The 14,016-nt window shown below is 43.3% G+C and overlaps 1 protein-coding gene across 2 annotated transcripts in view; it reads right to left on the bottom strand.

Moving 5' to 3' along the window:
- KCNIP4 (potassium voltage-gated channel interacting protein 4) overlaps positions 1 to 14,016 on the bottom strand; it is a 606,250-nt gene that overhangs the window by 247,213 nt on the left and 345,021 nt on the right. Inside the window, exon 1 of one of the 2 annotated variants that reach the window (XM_066574632.1) lies at positions 6,118 to 6,435. The exons of the other annotated variant lie outside the window; for it this stretch is intronic. Coding sequence (XP_066430729.1) covers positions 6,118 to 6,229 — 112 coding nt within the window. The 5' untranslated portion in view covers positions 6,230 to 6,435. Of the gene's footprint in view, positions 1 to 6,117; positions 6,436 to 14,016 lie in introns of those variants that run through there. 2 annotated transcript variants of the gene reach the window in all.

Here is a 14,016-nt window from a genome sequence, read left to right as displayed (position 1 = left end):
AGAGAAGAAAAAATAACTCTGGAGGTAACTGCACTGTAATCACTATTACTGTGTATAACTTGTATCTGACTATTATTTATAGGTATACTAGTACTGTGAGGTGGTCACGAAGGGGTTCTATTACTGTGACACAGGTTTACTAACTGGTACTATTACTTTAAGGGAGGCACAGAGGGTGTGGCCTATTGTAGAAAAAAATGCCCTTTTAATTGCTCAAAAGTTGAGAGGTGTGAAAGAACCAGGAAGTGAACATTTTTATTCTGTCACCTGACTGCAGTCACATGCTGCACCCTGAATATTGCAGCCAGAGACGTAATGTAATTAGACTGTAGAATGAAAATCACTGCCGTTTTAAGAATTTAAGTTGTGTATCTATCAGTCCCATTTTTAAAAATCTTTTGCCATCTGTGAATGGAAACCTTCATTGACTACTTCCAGAGTATTAGAATCACTCATGTGATAACCATAGAAACTAGAGAAAGCTCCTACAACTGTCACGGGAGACTATTAGTCCACAGCTAGTTTTATCAAACAATGGTTGCAGAAACATTTGCGAGTTGCTATGACTGTATCACACTCTCAATGTGTCTCTATGGGGAAAAAGTCAAAGGAAATATTCTTGCAATTGCCAAGTAATTTTTTTCCACCATAGGTAAACAGTAAGGTTGTCTGACAATTGCAGTAATTTACAATTTTAATACAATCTTTGCACAAGAGTGCCGTGGCGCCTGACATATAACAAGCATTGTGTCTGTGTGTATAGCCCATTTTTCCTAAGGTGATAGCACACAGTTTGGGTTTGACTGCTGGTCTCTGCGCACCGCTGCAGTCACAAGCTGCAGTTTGAATATCCACACAAGAGCCCTAGAAGACTCAACAAGGAAGGTTCCATTCAACTAGAAGAAAGCAACTGCATAACTGTGAAAGTATGAAATATAAAGTATAGTAGAAACTGCAGAGAAACAGAATTAAATGGTTATGTTTGTAAAACTCTTGATTTCAATGCGTTTTTTAAAAACGGAAAGCTTTCCACTTGTTCCTGTTCTGTTTGGTTTCTGCTTTTTAATTGGAACAAATAGCACTGCAGACTGCACTATTTGTCTTTTTTTTCTTAAAAAAACCCCAAGAGAACTAACAGAACAGAAGAAAACTTTCCGTTTGCTATCTGTTTTTAAAAACCACATTGAAATCATTGGTGGTAAAAATCTGCTTAATTCTGTTTCAATTCCTCTTTCTCTGCTCCAAAAAAAGAGAAAAGAGATGGAAATCCAAAATGTAGGATAAATGCTAGTGTGAAATGAATCTAGGTGGAATACATAATATATATTCATAAACCCACTTGTAAGACATTAGTCAGTCTGTGGCTAAGGAAGTTAGTCAGTCTGTGGCTGAGGCCAAATGGTTTGCAGAGGTCCCCAGTGCTGAATGACAGCAAAGCTGGATCCGTGCAACAATAACCAAAGAAAGAGCATAGTAAAGGAGGAACCTTGGAGAAGTGTCCTAAAGGTGCTGCAGCTGCAGAAGGCCATGTTAAGGATGAAGTCATTGCAGCAGGCTCCAACTCAGCCCTTGTGAGATATTGTCAAGGGTAAATTATACCCCAGGAAAAGAACAACTAGAAGAACAGTGAGTTGTAGTGTGACACGCTAAATTGTAATGGTACTGGTGCATCTTGTCTCCACCCGAACTATGGGTGGAGTCATGGGTTTGTCCTGGTGAAGTTATAGGGAATGCCCACAGCAGCCGATTGGCTACCTTCACTGCTGTGGCCGCGGCTGCATCCCATTTCTGCTCCTGGCCCTGCTGTCATTCCCTACCCCCGGTGGCCTGCCATCTCCGCATCAGAGCCCGATATTGCTTTCCATGCCAGTCTACTGTGATCTCCCCTCCCGACTCCTGTCACTCTCCCTTCAACCCTCCCGTGTCAGGCACTGTCAGTCTCCCCCACCACCCTCCCTCTCATCTCCGCTGGAATCAGTGCCCCCGTACTCCTCTGCTGCTGAAACCGGCACCCCTGTCACATGGGTTGATAGACAGAAGCTCCACCACTGAGTCCTGCACCAAAATAACCTGCATGTAGATAAGCGGCGGATCAGCTGCGCTCCCTTCCCCTGCTGTCACTCTCCCCGCTGAACTCCCATCCACCGCCTCTGCTGAAGACGGACCCACTATCTGTCTCCCTGTCCTCCACCAGGTGTCAGGCGCTGTCTTCAGCCAACATCAAGGTAGGCAATCACCGCCCTGTTCTGTGCATCCCTGTCCACCGCCAGGTGTCAGGCATTGTTTTCAGCCGTCGTGAAGTTAGCCAATCAGCAGCTGTGGGCATTCCGTATAACTCCACCCGGACAAACCCATTACTCCACCCATAGTTCCGGTGGAGACAAGATGCACCACAATTGGTATTACTGTCCAGGGTGTATGTTATATGTGGTATGGATTACATGCTGTATGCAAGGTTGCCAAGCTACGGAGCAATTTTTGAGGACAATGAAATCAAAAATCATTGGCAGCCCCAAAGTGTTACAGACATATACCCTGCCCCTTTATAGAGGCCGAACCTCCATGTTGTGCCCTTAAAATATCCCCAAAATAATACCATGCGAAAAAACACAATAATCACCTGTAACATCCAAATATCTTTAACATGCTGATCCTTGGACCCGGGAGGTGACATTCCTATTACGCCTAGGAAGCAGATGGTAAAAAAGCATTCTTAGGGAAGCTTAAGGGAGGGTAGTAGGAAGGACCAGTAGGGATGCTGTGGACGATGGACATAATGGAAGCAGCGGCAGTTATGTCACCCCTATTATAACATGCAAAACAAATACCCTGTCAATAGTATTTATGTAGCCTTGTTTCCTGATCATCAAAGGCCAACACATTTTACATGACATCTACCGTATTATACATACCATACATTGCACTATTGAGTCACACTTTGCAATACGGTGCCATTGTGCACCTATGGAGAACTAGAGCTGCAATCTTTGGAAGAGATCTTGTCAGTAAATAAGCCTCAGCAGCATCTGCTGCCTCTCAGCAAGAGACGCAAAGTTTAGTAAGGAGGATCATAGTTGGGTCGCAGTCAGCTCGCTGCTCAGCAACCATCTCTCCTCTGTACATTCATGTGTTCTCCTCCTTCTCCTGGCACCAAGCTGCCTGTTCTATTACTGAGAAAGAGACAAGCACAAGATCCAGGAAGGGGTGTTTTTATGATGAGCACTGCAGGACACTGACCTTCTCCTCTTCTGCTTTCTCCAGAGTTCTGACCCATGACCCCATCCTCCACTACTAGTAATGATATTTCAACAACTCTCCATCAAGTGAGTCTCAGATGATGCCCAACTTTTTAGATTGAGCTCATTGCTGTTTGCCTGGCTCTAAATTGCCTACCTCACCGCCAGGTCCGTCACTTACCGCCGCCATATACCTATCCCAATCCTGTCAATCTCATGCTGACATCTGAGTTGGATAAATTTACGGGAGGAGGGAAGATGGGGTAAAAAAAATCTGCAGTCTCTCAACTCCTCCCTCTCTGACTTCTGCTGGCTGCCGTCCGAGCCTCACACACCGGGTAAAGTTTGTGAAAAAAGAAAAAAATCACGGATAGTGTTTTTGTCTGCTGGAGAGAACGGATGCAGAAAAAACACCCTTTTTTGCGGGTTGTCTATGAATTCGTGAATGTTTGACAACCTTGCTGTACGTGTGGTGTGAATGTTGTGTTGTGTTGCATTGCAGTACCCTTCATAATAGGGATGGAGATTGAGGGGCTCATAAGGTCCTGGCCTGGGATAATGCAGATAAATCTAATCAAAGGAAGGGGATCATGAGGTCATGCCCTGAAAAAAGAAAACGCTTGTGGATCCCAAGAGCGAAGGGAATCCCAAGGAGATACCTGTGTAATGTAATAGTCCTAGGAGGGACCTTTGTAGAGTTAACAGTGACCTAAGATATAGAGAGACATTGCTGTTGAATTCTGTTCAGTTTGTATTCTGTAAGTAAGATAGTTCATTCCATGCACATTGTAGACTGAACGGATGTTAGGAAGGAAGGGTTGGTAGAGAAAGGACTTTAGATCAGGGCTGAGAGTAGCAGTGAACTTCCTCGTGTCTAAGTAAAGAAACTTATATTGAGTGTATGATGTTGAGAGTTGTCATCATTGTGTGAGAGGTTAAGTAGAGGGTGTGAAGATAGCACTGACCAGCGGTCTTTGTGACCTGTATGGAGCGGAAGTTGTTTGAGTTGGGTTGCTCAAGTGTCCATTGCGTGTGTAGTAATCAAGTGTGTAGTAATCATGAAGTCTAACTTTGCCAACCAGTGTGAACTGACGTGAACTGTAACCATTATGCTTGTTGAGGCACTGTCAAATTAGGAAGAAAAGTAAAGATGTCTTGAACTCCTACAGTCCATTCTAGCTGTCTACTGCAATCCATTCTTTAAAGGAAAATCCATCTACTACCCAAATATCACATTACATCACATACCAACCTCTACAATCCCAAAATTTCCCGCATGTAGAATCTGGTTGAGAAGTTAATTGGGAAGCTGGAATGTGCACCCAGTTACTACCTCTAGGGAACTATTGAATTAAAATATAAGACCCCCATCGATCCTGAGAAAGGGGGTTTCTCTGTCCTCCTCTCTGTGGGCTTACTACACTGCCACCGTGAGGAGAGTGACGGTTACACAAGCACGCTTCTGCTGCATTCCTTTTTTTTTAATGGGGCTGCCTGAGATAGTCAAGTGGCAAGCGCTCAGGCACTTTCGTTAGCCTCATTGAGATGATTGGAGTGCCAACAGCGCATGCTTATCCAGCGCTCCATTTAATGTGACATCACTGCTGATAAAAGAGGCTTGCCCACAGTAATGAGAAGAGAGGGACACAGGACCCCCATTCTCAGAATTGGTGGGGGGTCTCAGCGGTGATGCCGCCACCGATCAGCAAGTTATCCCCTGCCCTTTAATGTTTTTACATGATCACAAGCATGAGCAGCAATATAGTTAAAAAAGTTTTTTGAATGCGCATATAACGCCTCTTGTATAAACTCACATCAATTTATTACACGGAACATTATTACATGTTTAACCTTCGTTTACAAAACATGTTGTGTTCGTCCATTTATGCCTGACTCTAAGACTCGGTGTTTACTTGTAATTAAACCGTTGCAAACAGCAAAGAACGAGGTTTTGCAATTAAAATTTGAATTTGATCTTCAATACAAGGTGACAGCTGCTATCAAGCTTACGATGAGATGACTGCGCCTACGAATATGCCTATATCTGGAAAAAGTAATAAGTCGGTCCTTTATTACGAAGAGACATCTCGGTGTAGTTATCTGGAAATTACAAGGTGTACTGTATATGCTCAATGCCGAACAAAAGACTTTTTTCTCTACACTACAATTATGGAGTTTTCCTCTAATTGCTACAAATGCGCAGCAAGAAAAACTTGTTTAGATGTATTTATATACATACAGAACTGAATTTGTCAATATAACCATTTTTTTTTCATAGGACTGTAAACACTTCTCGGCTATTTAACTCCATGCCTGACAAATTCAGCTCTTCTGTATCTAACGAGACTTAGCATGAATATATAATTTAGGGCTGCAGTATGTTAACTGGGTAAGATAAATGAGTATATTCTCCTGCAGTATCAACTAATTAACTCGGCTCAGTAATGTTGACAATATTTTATATGTACATAGCGGAGCTGAATTCATGTGGTTTAACAAAGGACTCACAAATTTAGCTCTGCTACATCTCTATACTTATAACTTTAGCTCTGCTACATCTCTATACATATAACTTTAGCTCTGCTACATCTCTATACATATAACTTTAGCTCTGCTACATCTCTACACATAGAACTTCAGATGGGATGAGTTATACGAATAGAAACCAGTAGTAATCCTAACGAGCTCACCTTGCATAATGCTAAACTGATTAACAAAGTCAACGTACAATGCAATCCATATCTCAATTAACATTGGCATTAGCAATTCTTTTCTCCTTGGCATTGTACCTAGCCGTTTCGCCAACATATTCATCAGTCCTAGCAATCTTGTGAAACTTGCAAAATGATGCAATGAAAAGAAGTAATCATTATGACTTTACCTTCTGAGAAATCAATGAGCCCCAACAAATGTAGAAGCTTCAGAGATGCGCAGATAATCATTACAATCCCCACCGTCTGTAGTCCCTCTGACTCCCACTCTGCCGATATCATCCTTGGAATTGACAAATCATTCCTGTTTCAAACTTTACAGCTGATGCGAGAGCGGCATTCATGGATGAGGAGAGAGGATACAGCCTTTTTTCCTGCCTCTGGAAAGAACTGAATCAAATTGTGGAATAGCTCCGCATTTCATGCTTCCCAGTGTGTGATTGTGTTAGGAGTGAGTCTCCTTGAGAGGCTGAGGTGGACCACCACCAGCTCTGTGCTTTGACATCATTACTTGCAGCTTATTCTGCTCTGAAGAGGTGTTGCTAGACCTTCTTCTTCACAACTCATCCCCAATTCATATCAGGAACAACGCCTGGAAACTTTTAGGATGAGCACGTTGCTTCATGTGCGCAGATTATTTCAATGCCTCATTGTCTATTCCGCAGCAAATGCTACAATAATTAACACTGTGTGCTCCAGACTGGCACTGTGCACAATGTAGGACTCTAAAGATTTCATTTAATCCAGTGTAAATCGTATCTGATAGCTGCTGGATTACCAAGGGTAGATAAGATTTAATTGTCAAGAATGTAACTGAGAACATAATACCATACTATCAGAAAATACTCCTCTAAAGCTTTGATGTAGAAGAATCAAATATTTGGTTAGCTCTGCTTAGTCTAAAACTGGCTATACACATTAGATGGCTGTCGGCTGAATGTCCGTTTGGCCAAAAGCTAGCTATTCCTTCGCCCCTCCCCATACATATGCACGCTTGCTTGGATGACAACTATATTCCACAACCACCATCATACCCATGCACGCTTGGCTTGGGTATGGTGTGTTTTCAATGGCGTGAGGGTAGTAAGTGTGGCAGGTCCGGAGTGATTTGTTTCCCTACCCTCTTGTGGTATTAGTCACTGGGGGTCCACAGGCTTGGGTCTTACCTCCAGAGTCGGAGCAGGAGTAGGGCTTCTTCACTCTAAGCGGGCCCAGGTCCAGTGAGTAGCTGGCAGGGTATTGAAGATCCCTTGGTCACATTGGTTATGCTTAGCCTCGGGCCAAGGCAGCAAGGAATGCACATCGGTTCAAGATGGTGCTTAACCAGGAATGTGTTTTATTGAAGAACACAAGGACAGTCTCTGTTAGTAAACAGCATCAAACAGAACAGGAACAGTTTCGGTAAGTGAGTTCCTCGTATGACAGAATATAATAGCAGTCTCCGTAAATATACAGCTCTGCGAGACCAGCATCTGACCTGGTTCTTAGGGTTCTTCTTACTCGACCCAGCACTGGAACCTGCTCAATGGTACTATTTGGGTACCCGCTGTACAGGAGGCTCATCAGCTTTCTCAAACCCAGGTTCACTTCTCCGCTTCGCTCTAGTGCAGTGTTCCCCAACTCCAGTCCTTAGGGACCGCCAACAGGTCATGTTTTCAGGATTTCCTCAGTATTGCGCAGGTGATGTAATTCTTGTGAATGCCTCAGACATTACCACAGGTGTTCTTACTATAGGAGATCCTGAAAACATGACCTGTTGGTGGTCCCTGAGGACTGGAGTTGGGGACCCCTGGGCTAGTGGATCGATATCATACAGCCACTTAGCAGCTCAAAAGGTGTCAGACTCAGACCTCTTTGGCATAACAGTAAGGAACACCCCACAAATACAGTTGCTTTTCAATATGGCTTTCCGTACACTACAGCACTACAAATTGGTGCCGCTGCTACTTTTGCCTTGGGCACGCCATCGCGACCAACCTGTTGTATATCTTCAGTGGCTACAAGAAAAGCTTTGTGAAGTGCTGGATAATATCCAACCTGTTAAATAAAGTTAGGTACAAGCTTGTGGCTTGTCTGATGTCATTTACCGCTGCAGCGGCTGCCCGTTAAATACAGAATTCAATTTAAACTCGCTACCTTCATCCACAAAGCCCTCCACAGCGCAGTGCCCCCCTATATTGCCTCCCTCATCTCAATCCATCACCCAGCCCGGGCTCTCCGCTCTGCTAACGAAACTAGACTGCGTGCCCCTTTAATTCGAACTTCTCATTCCCGCCTCCAAGACTTCTCCAGAGCAGCACCTGTCCTCTGGAACGCACTACCAAAGGCAACCCGAGCAATCCAGGACTCGCTGAACTTCAGGCGTGCTCTAAAAACGCACCTCTTCAGAGAGGCATACCGCATTCCCTAAACAAACCCCTCTGTACTCCGCCTGATAACATGCTCCCTGACCTACTGACTGCAATCCCTGCTAGCCATCATAAACCGCTCCTGCAGTCATACTGATTCTGCCGTCACACGGCTAAATGTCTGACCATTGTCTATGTGTATAGCATCCCTCACTCTCCACCTCACCATACGGTGCACATCTCCAGCCCTTTACCTTCTGTATCCCCCCATTATTTGTAGTATGTAAGCTCGTTGGAGCAGGACCCGCACCCCTATTGTTTCCATCAACTGATTACTATGTGACCGCGGTTCTGTAATTTTTGTACTTTTGTCTTTCTGTATTCCCCCTGTCTATGTAAGCGCTGCGGAATATGTTGGCACTATACAAATAAAGTTTATTATTATTATTATTATTATGTGAATGCTGCAGATTTTCAGCAATGGAAATGAGTACTGACAGTCCACAGTGTGTTACCATAAAAGCAGTGCAGATGAGAGCTCAACAAATCTTATCCACATGCTGCAGAAAAAAATTGCAGCATAAATTGACCTGCAGTGTAGAATTTAAAAGCTATGTACACTTTTGCACTTTCTTTAAATCAATGGGTTTTTGGAAATGAAGGCTTTTTGTAATTGGTTTTCATTAATTCTTTGATTTCTATGCTTGTATTGTTTTCCAAGGCACTGCAGACTGAAGGACCAAACTCTAAGGGCCCTTTTGCAGTGAATGATTATTGTTCAGATTTTCGCAGTTTTGTGGGAATCTGAGCAATAATCGTTCAGTGCAAAAGCTGCCAACAACTGAATGATGAACGATAACTGGTTTGTCGTTCAGCTTTATAAACATAAGAATCAAATGACAATCTGCCCGTGTCACCTATGAATGACTGCCCAACTGTTGTAGTCCTGTGTAAAAGGACCCCAAGCAAATTATGTCAGTCAGAGTAAACAAACTGACTCCTCTTCTAACCTGCCCCAATGTTGTGAATGTGCATTGACTGCCTTTCCACTAAGTTAATGAAGCCTCATGTGGCGCAGAGTGTAAGCTCTTGCCTACCACCTGAAGGTTGCAAGTTTGATCCCAGCATGAGTCAGGTATCCGGCTCAAGGTTGACTCATCCTTCCGTGGTTGGTAAAATGAGACCCCAGCTTGGTGGGGGGTAATAAGTAATAAATACCTGAAAGTGCTGCAGAATAAGTTGGTGCTGTACAAATACCAAGATTTATTTTTAAAGCTATTACAGGGTTGTATGACAGTGTCGGGGTTGGGGGAGGAGATTAGGACAGAGAGCAAAGAAAGCTACTATTACAGAGGGCGGTATGACAATGTCAGGGATGGCGTAGGAGATCAGGATAGAAAGCTCCTGCTACAGAGCTATCATTCACTCTGGGTGAATTGTCTCTCTTATTAGCAGTGAGGGAGAATGAAACAGCAGCTAATCAGAGAGAGGATAAGAGATAGTTGTGTAGTATTGAGTGGGTGTGGTTATGATACACAGCCTCTGAAAGAGGAGAGCTTAGCTAGTGTGCTTTATGAAAGGACCAGCAATCAGTGCAGGAAATGTCCAGGACCCAGAAACTTGAATGTAGGAGAACCTGCAAACCAAGTATGAGGCTTTCTAAATGAATGAAAATGAAAACTTAATGCAAACAAAAATGTATAAGTGCATCATTTTTTTCTTCAGAGACTTAGTAGGATATGTATATGTATTGATTTTTTATGCACAAAGGTTTCCATAGCCTTTAAGTCTACAGCATGTCAATTTATGCTCTGGATTTTCTGCTTCGATTTCACCCTTTGCCATGCAAAAGGTAAAACCTGCTGTAAGTTCACAGCATTTCCACACGGAAATCCTTGAGAAAAAACACACTGAAAAACTTTGCAAAATCCATAGCACATGTGCCTTGTTTGGCTATATCCTATATTACGATAATGTTATAATTGTAAAACACGTCATCTTGCAATCACCAACAACACATAATGGTGACGTCTGCCAAATGACAAACTCTGTTACATATATAAATGAAAGGTGCGCAAAAAAAAGAAACACAAGAGCATTCTGGAAGATACATCATCTCCAGTGAGAGGAACAAGTTAATTAGCAAAGGTTGCCCAGGTCGAGATGACTAAAGCCTCATCTATGTGCCTGTCATAAAGATAGACCACCTTATTGCTGCTGCTATGACCCAAGCTTCTCTAAGTATAGACTGTAGTGTTACTTATGTGACAGGCATTTTGGCAGCAAGGATCCCCTTACATTTTCGCGTCAAGACCTGCAGCGTTGAGCTGAAACATTTAGGAACCTTAGTCCATTTTCAGCCTGTCTGTTGAAGCTGCAATTGTCAGCTTCCATGAATTGCACTTGTATCTGTAATATGAAATTTAATTCAGGCCGCATTACTGGAACTGGTCTTAGGGTGAACAAAAAGGAGAGGCCCTGTTTTTACTGTCATAGGGTCTATGCACTTTATTATACTGCTGTTGCAACTTGCCTGGCCGCAGTCAGGAAGTGGAGTCGGGGTGACATCACAACGTCCCTGTCCACGTGATCGCGCCTTTAGTGCATGCGCCCTGTTATTCAGCGCTGGGTGCCAGTGAGCGTCTCTTTCCTTTCACTGCAGAGGTCCCTTCGATGTCTATCGGGAATCCCTCAGTGTTCATTGTCACTACACAAGTTCCTTTAGGCATCTTCTGTTGGAAATCCCTCAGTAGGCTTCAGTGTATAATGTGCTCTTCTTCTCAACCCTGCTTCAATATCTGCTGTTGTGTATGGACTGATTGACTGACAAGGAGGAGCTTTCTATAGCCTGCCAATCAGCCATAATGGAAGTATATTTATTCTCGGTCCATCAGTAGTGTTGGAGAGCTAGGCTCCATTTTGGAATTTTAAAAAGGTTTAACGGGCACTGTTCTTTGGTTAAACTGATGTTTAATTAGAGTAATGCCTGTCCCTTTAAGGGAGTAGCAAGAGGGGCCCGATCCTGAACCAGAAACCAGTACAGGAGCAGTTAGAGAGGATCAGAGCAGCAAGCAGGACATACTACAACTTGTAGAGGAGCTGACCCCTACGGGGCCATCATCTGGATGACTAACAGACTAGTCAAGTGTCAGCATGAAGAAGCGGACTGCATTAAGCTGGGATTTGGCCGAAATAATGTTCCTGTCTTATCTCTCTGTTATGGTGCCACTATTGGACACAGACTTTGAACACTTCTGCTGTGAGTAACCACACTGTGGACAGGTTGTAGGCCTTACTACAGGTAGAGCAGAAACCAACAATCCGGTAACTGGTCTCATGCATACAGACTTACTTTTGTTATAAATGGCCTGTATGCGGCTGTTGTGAAAGCTGGTATTGTTAAAAAAAGTTACATCATGTTATTAAAGTTAATTGAGCAGCATGGGTCAGAAGCCCTCATTTCAGAGCTATACTGTCTGGTGGGTCGCTGTGTCCAGAGTCCAGTATGAGGCAGAACAACATCAGCCCAAACCAGCCCTAGCTTGGCCTGAACCTGGCCATAAAAGCCTAATAAGCCTGCTGCTGGTCTGTTCTGATAAGGTTACTAGGACACCAATCTAACTTAACTGTTGGCAGGGGCCCCCCAAAACCTCAACTCACCAATTCATGACACACCTCTACATGAGCGCCGGTTATTGTCCTGCCTAAGGTGTTTAGTGAGTCAGCGGTCTCCTGTAAGCAAAGAACGCAAATAACCTAGAGTTGTTTATTCTGTGTGAGGCTCATTCATTCTACCTTATTCTGTGTTCTATACATTGCTCTATCAGCATTATACATCTTCCCTACCCTCCATCTAGGGATGGACTAGGTCCCTTAGGTTTCTGACATAGGGCCTTCCCTATTGGGACATTTACCTTGGTTTTAGGCAGTGTCCACCAAGCCATAGTTGGTTAGGTAGAGCGTTCCCTCTCCTATATTTTGAACAATTTTCCATTGTTTCGGTGAAGTAATACATTTATATGTTGGTCAATTGCAGACCTTATTACATCTTAGCCTAACATTTTGGTGACTTCTGTGGAGGGCATTGTAGCTGCACCCTGCATGAACATAACAAGTGCCCTGCGAGGGTGCAGCTTTCTGAAAATGTAAATTATATACTCTACATCATTCAATAGACGGGGTTAATCTCTAGTTAACGACACTTTCCAACTCAAGGCTGCAGCGGTCTTGTGTTTGGCAGAATTCCTAAGGCTTGAAGAAGAGCACTGGGAGCTTTGTGGCTAGTCTTAATTTTTCTGTATCTTTACATGTATATTGCATATCACATCCATCCAGGAGGAAAGCTCTGCAGAGATTCGTAGGGTGAAATTCAATACAAAATGATCAACTCGTCAGCTTAGAAAGTATGAGCGATGTTATGTAAAAAACAGACTATGAGACTTAGATAGCACACAATGTCACCCCTGGGCGTGCCAGTGACTGCCTATGTAGACGTGCAATTTATTGATAAGAGACCAGAACCGTTCCATGACTAATTGAAAACCAGTGACTCCTGGAACTGAGGCTCAGATCTCGAGAGGGTTCTGAAAGATTAATGATCCCTGTAGATATACTGAGAAAGAAGTGAGACTACAGAGGATGAGATACTGAGATAATTGCCCACATATTACAAAATGAAGGCCGCGGTATGCAGAGCGCTGTCTCTGTAGATTTGTGGATTACGTTCTATACATTTGCATGTTGTGACGGTGTGTGTTTGTTCTCAACGGAAAGAAGCCATGAAGTTTACTGGCAGCAAAAAGAATAATGAAAATGCTTTTTTTTTGGATGCAGGGGTAAAATGACAATGACCGAGCTGCTTCAAGGCGCTAACCGCACTTCCTTATTTTGAGTCCCACAGTCAGGCCGGGACACACTTACATATTCCATACGTTAAACAGAGGCAAAATATGGCGGTGTGGTTAGCCTCTAATCAGTCCAGCGTTAAATGTAATCCACTATTTATCCAACATGCTAAAAGGGAAATAAGGGATCGATTCACACAAAGTCTTAAGCTGCAGTTGTTATTGCGTTTTTATTGGCGTTTTTAAAAACATTTTTTCTCAAAAATGCTGGGGTGAGGTGTTACTTTAAAGCCTCTAGAGCGGCTTTCACACAGGCAAAAGTATTCTACCAAGACGCACCACTAGACGCAACTTAAGAAACCACTGGGGAATTCTGCACAAAAATCAGCAGATTTTGATGCAGAATTGCAGGCAGATTTAAGCCATCTCCAGTTCCGCATCAAAATCTGCAGGTAGCCTGTGGATTTTGGTGAGCAATTTGCTACATGTTGGGGTGCAGATTGCAGGTTGATTTTGCCTCTGTGAAAGCACCCTAGTGATGCTGCGGTTCTGGGATATGCTCCTTTCTATTAATCTGGCTCGAGTCTTGTATTTGTTTCTCTTCAGTTTCTGGCTCTGGTGGGAGTGATATTGGGTGAGACTTGCTGTAATTTGGGAGGACTATTTAGTCTGGCCTCGTGCTTAGCCCTTTCTTGTTTAATTTTAATCTGCCTCTGATTGTAGATTTTGGTGCTAGATCTCCTGTTTGCCTGATTTTCTACAAAGCTAAGTATTGTGGTTACTAAAATTTATATATTTACAGTGCAAGCGATGTGGAGGAGATTGCAGAAATCTTCAGATCAAGTGTAAATTTTCCGCAATGAATCAGCAGCATTTT

Source organism: Eleutherodactylus coqui, chromosome 7, assembly GCF_035609145.1.
Source record: "Eleutherodactylus coqui strain aEleCoq1 chromosome 7, aEleCoq1.hap1, whole genome shotgun sequence".
NCBI lineage: Eukaryota > Metazoa > Chordata > Amphibia > Anura > Eleutherodactylidae > Eleutherodactylus > Eleutherodactylus coqui.
Note: the sequence above shows the minus strand (reverse complement) of the source record. Positions and strands in the feature narration are given on the sequence as shown.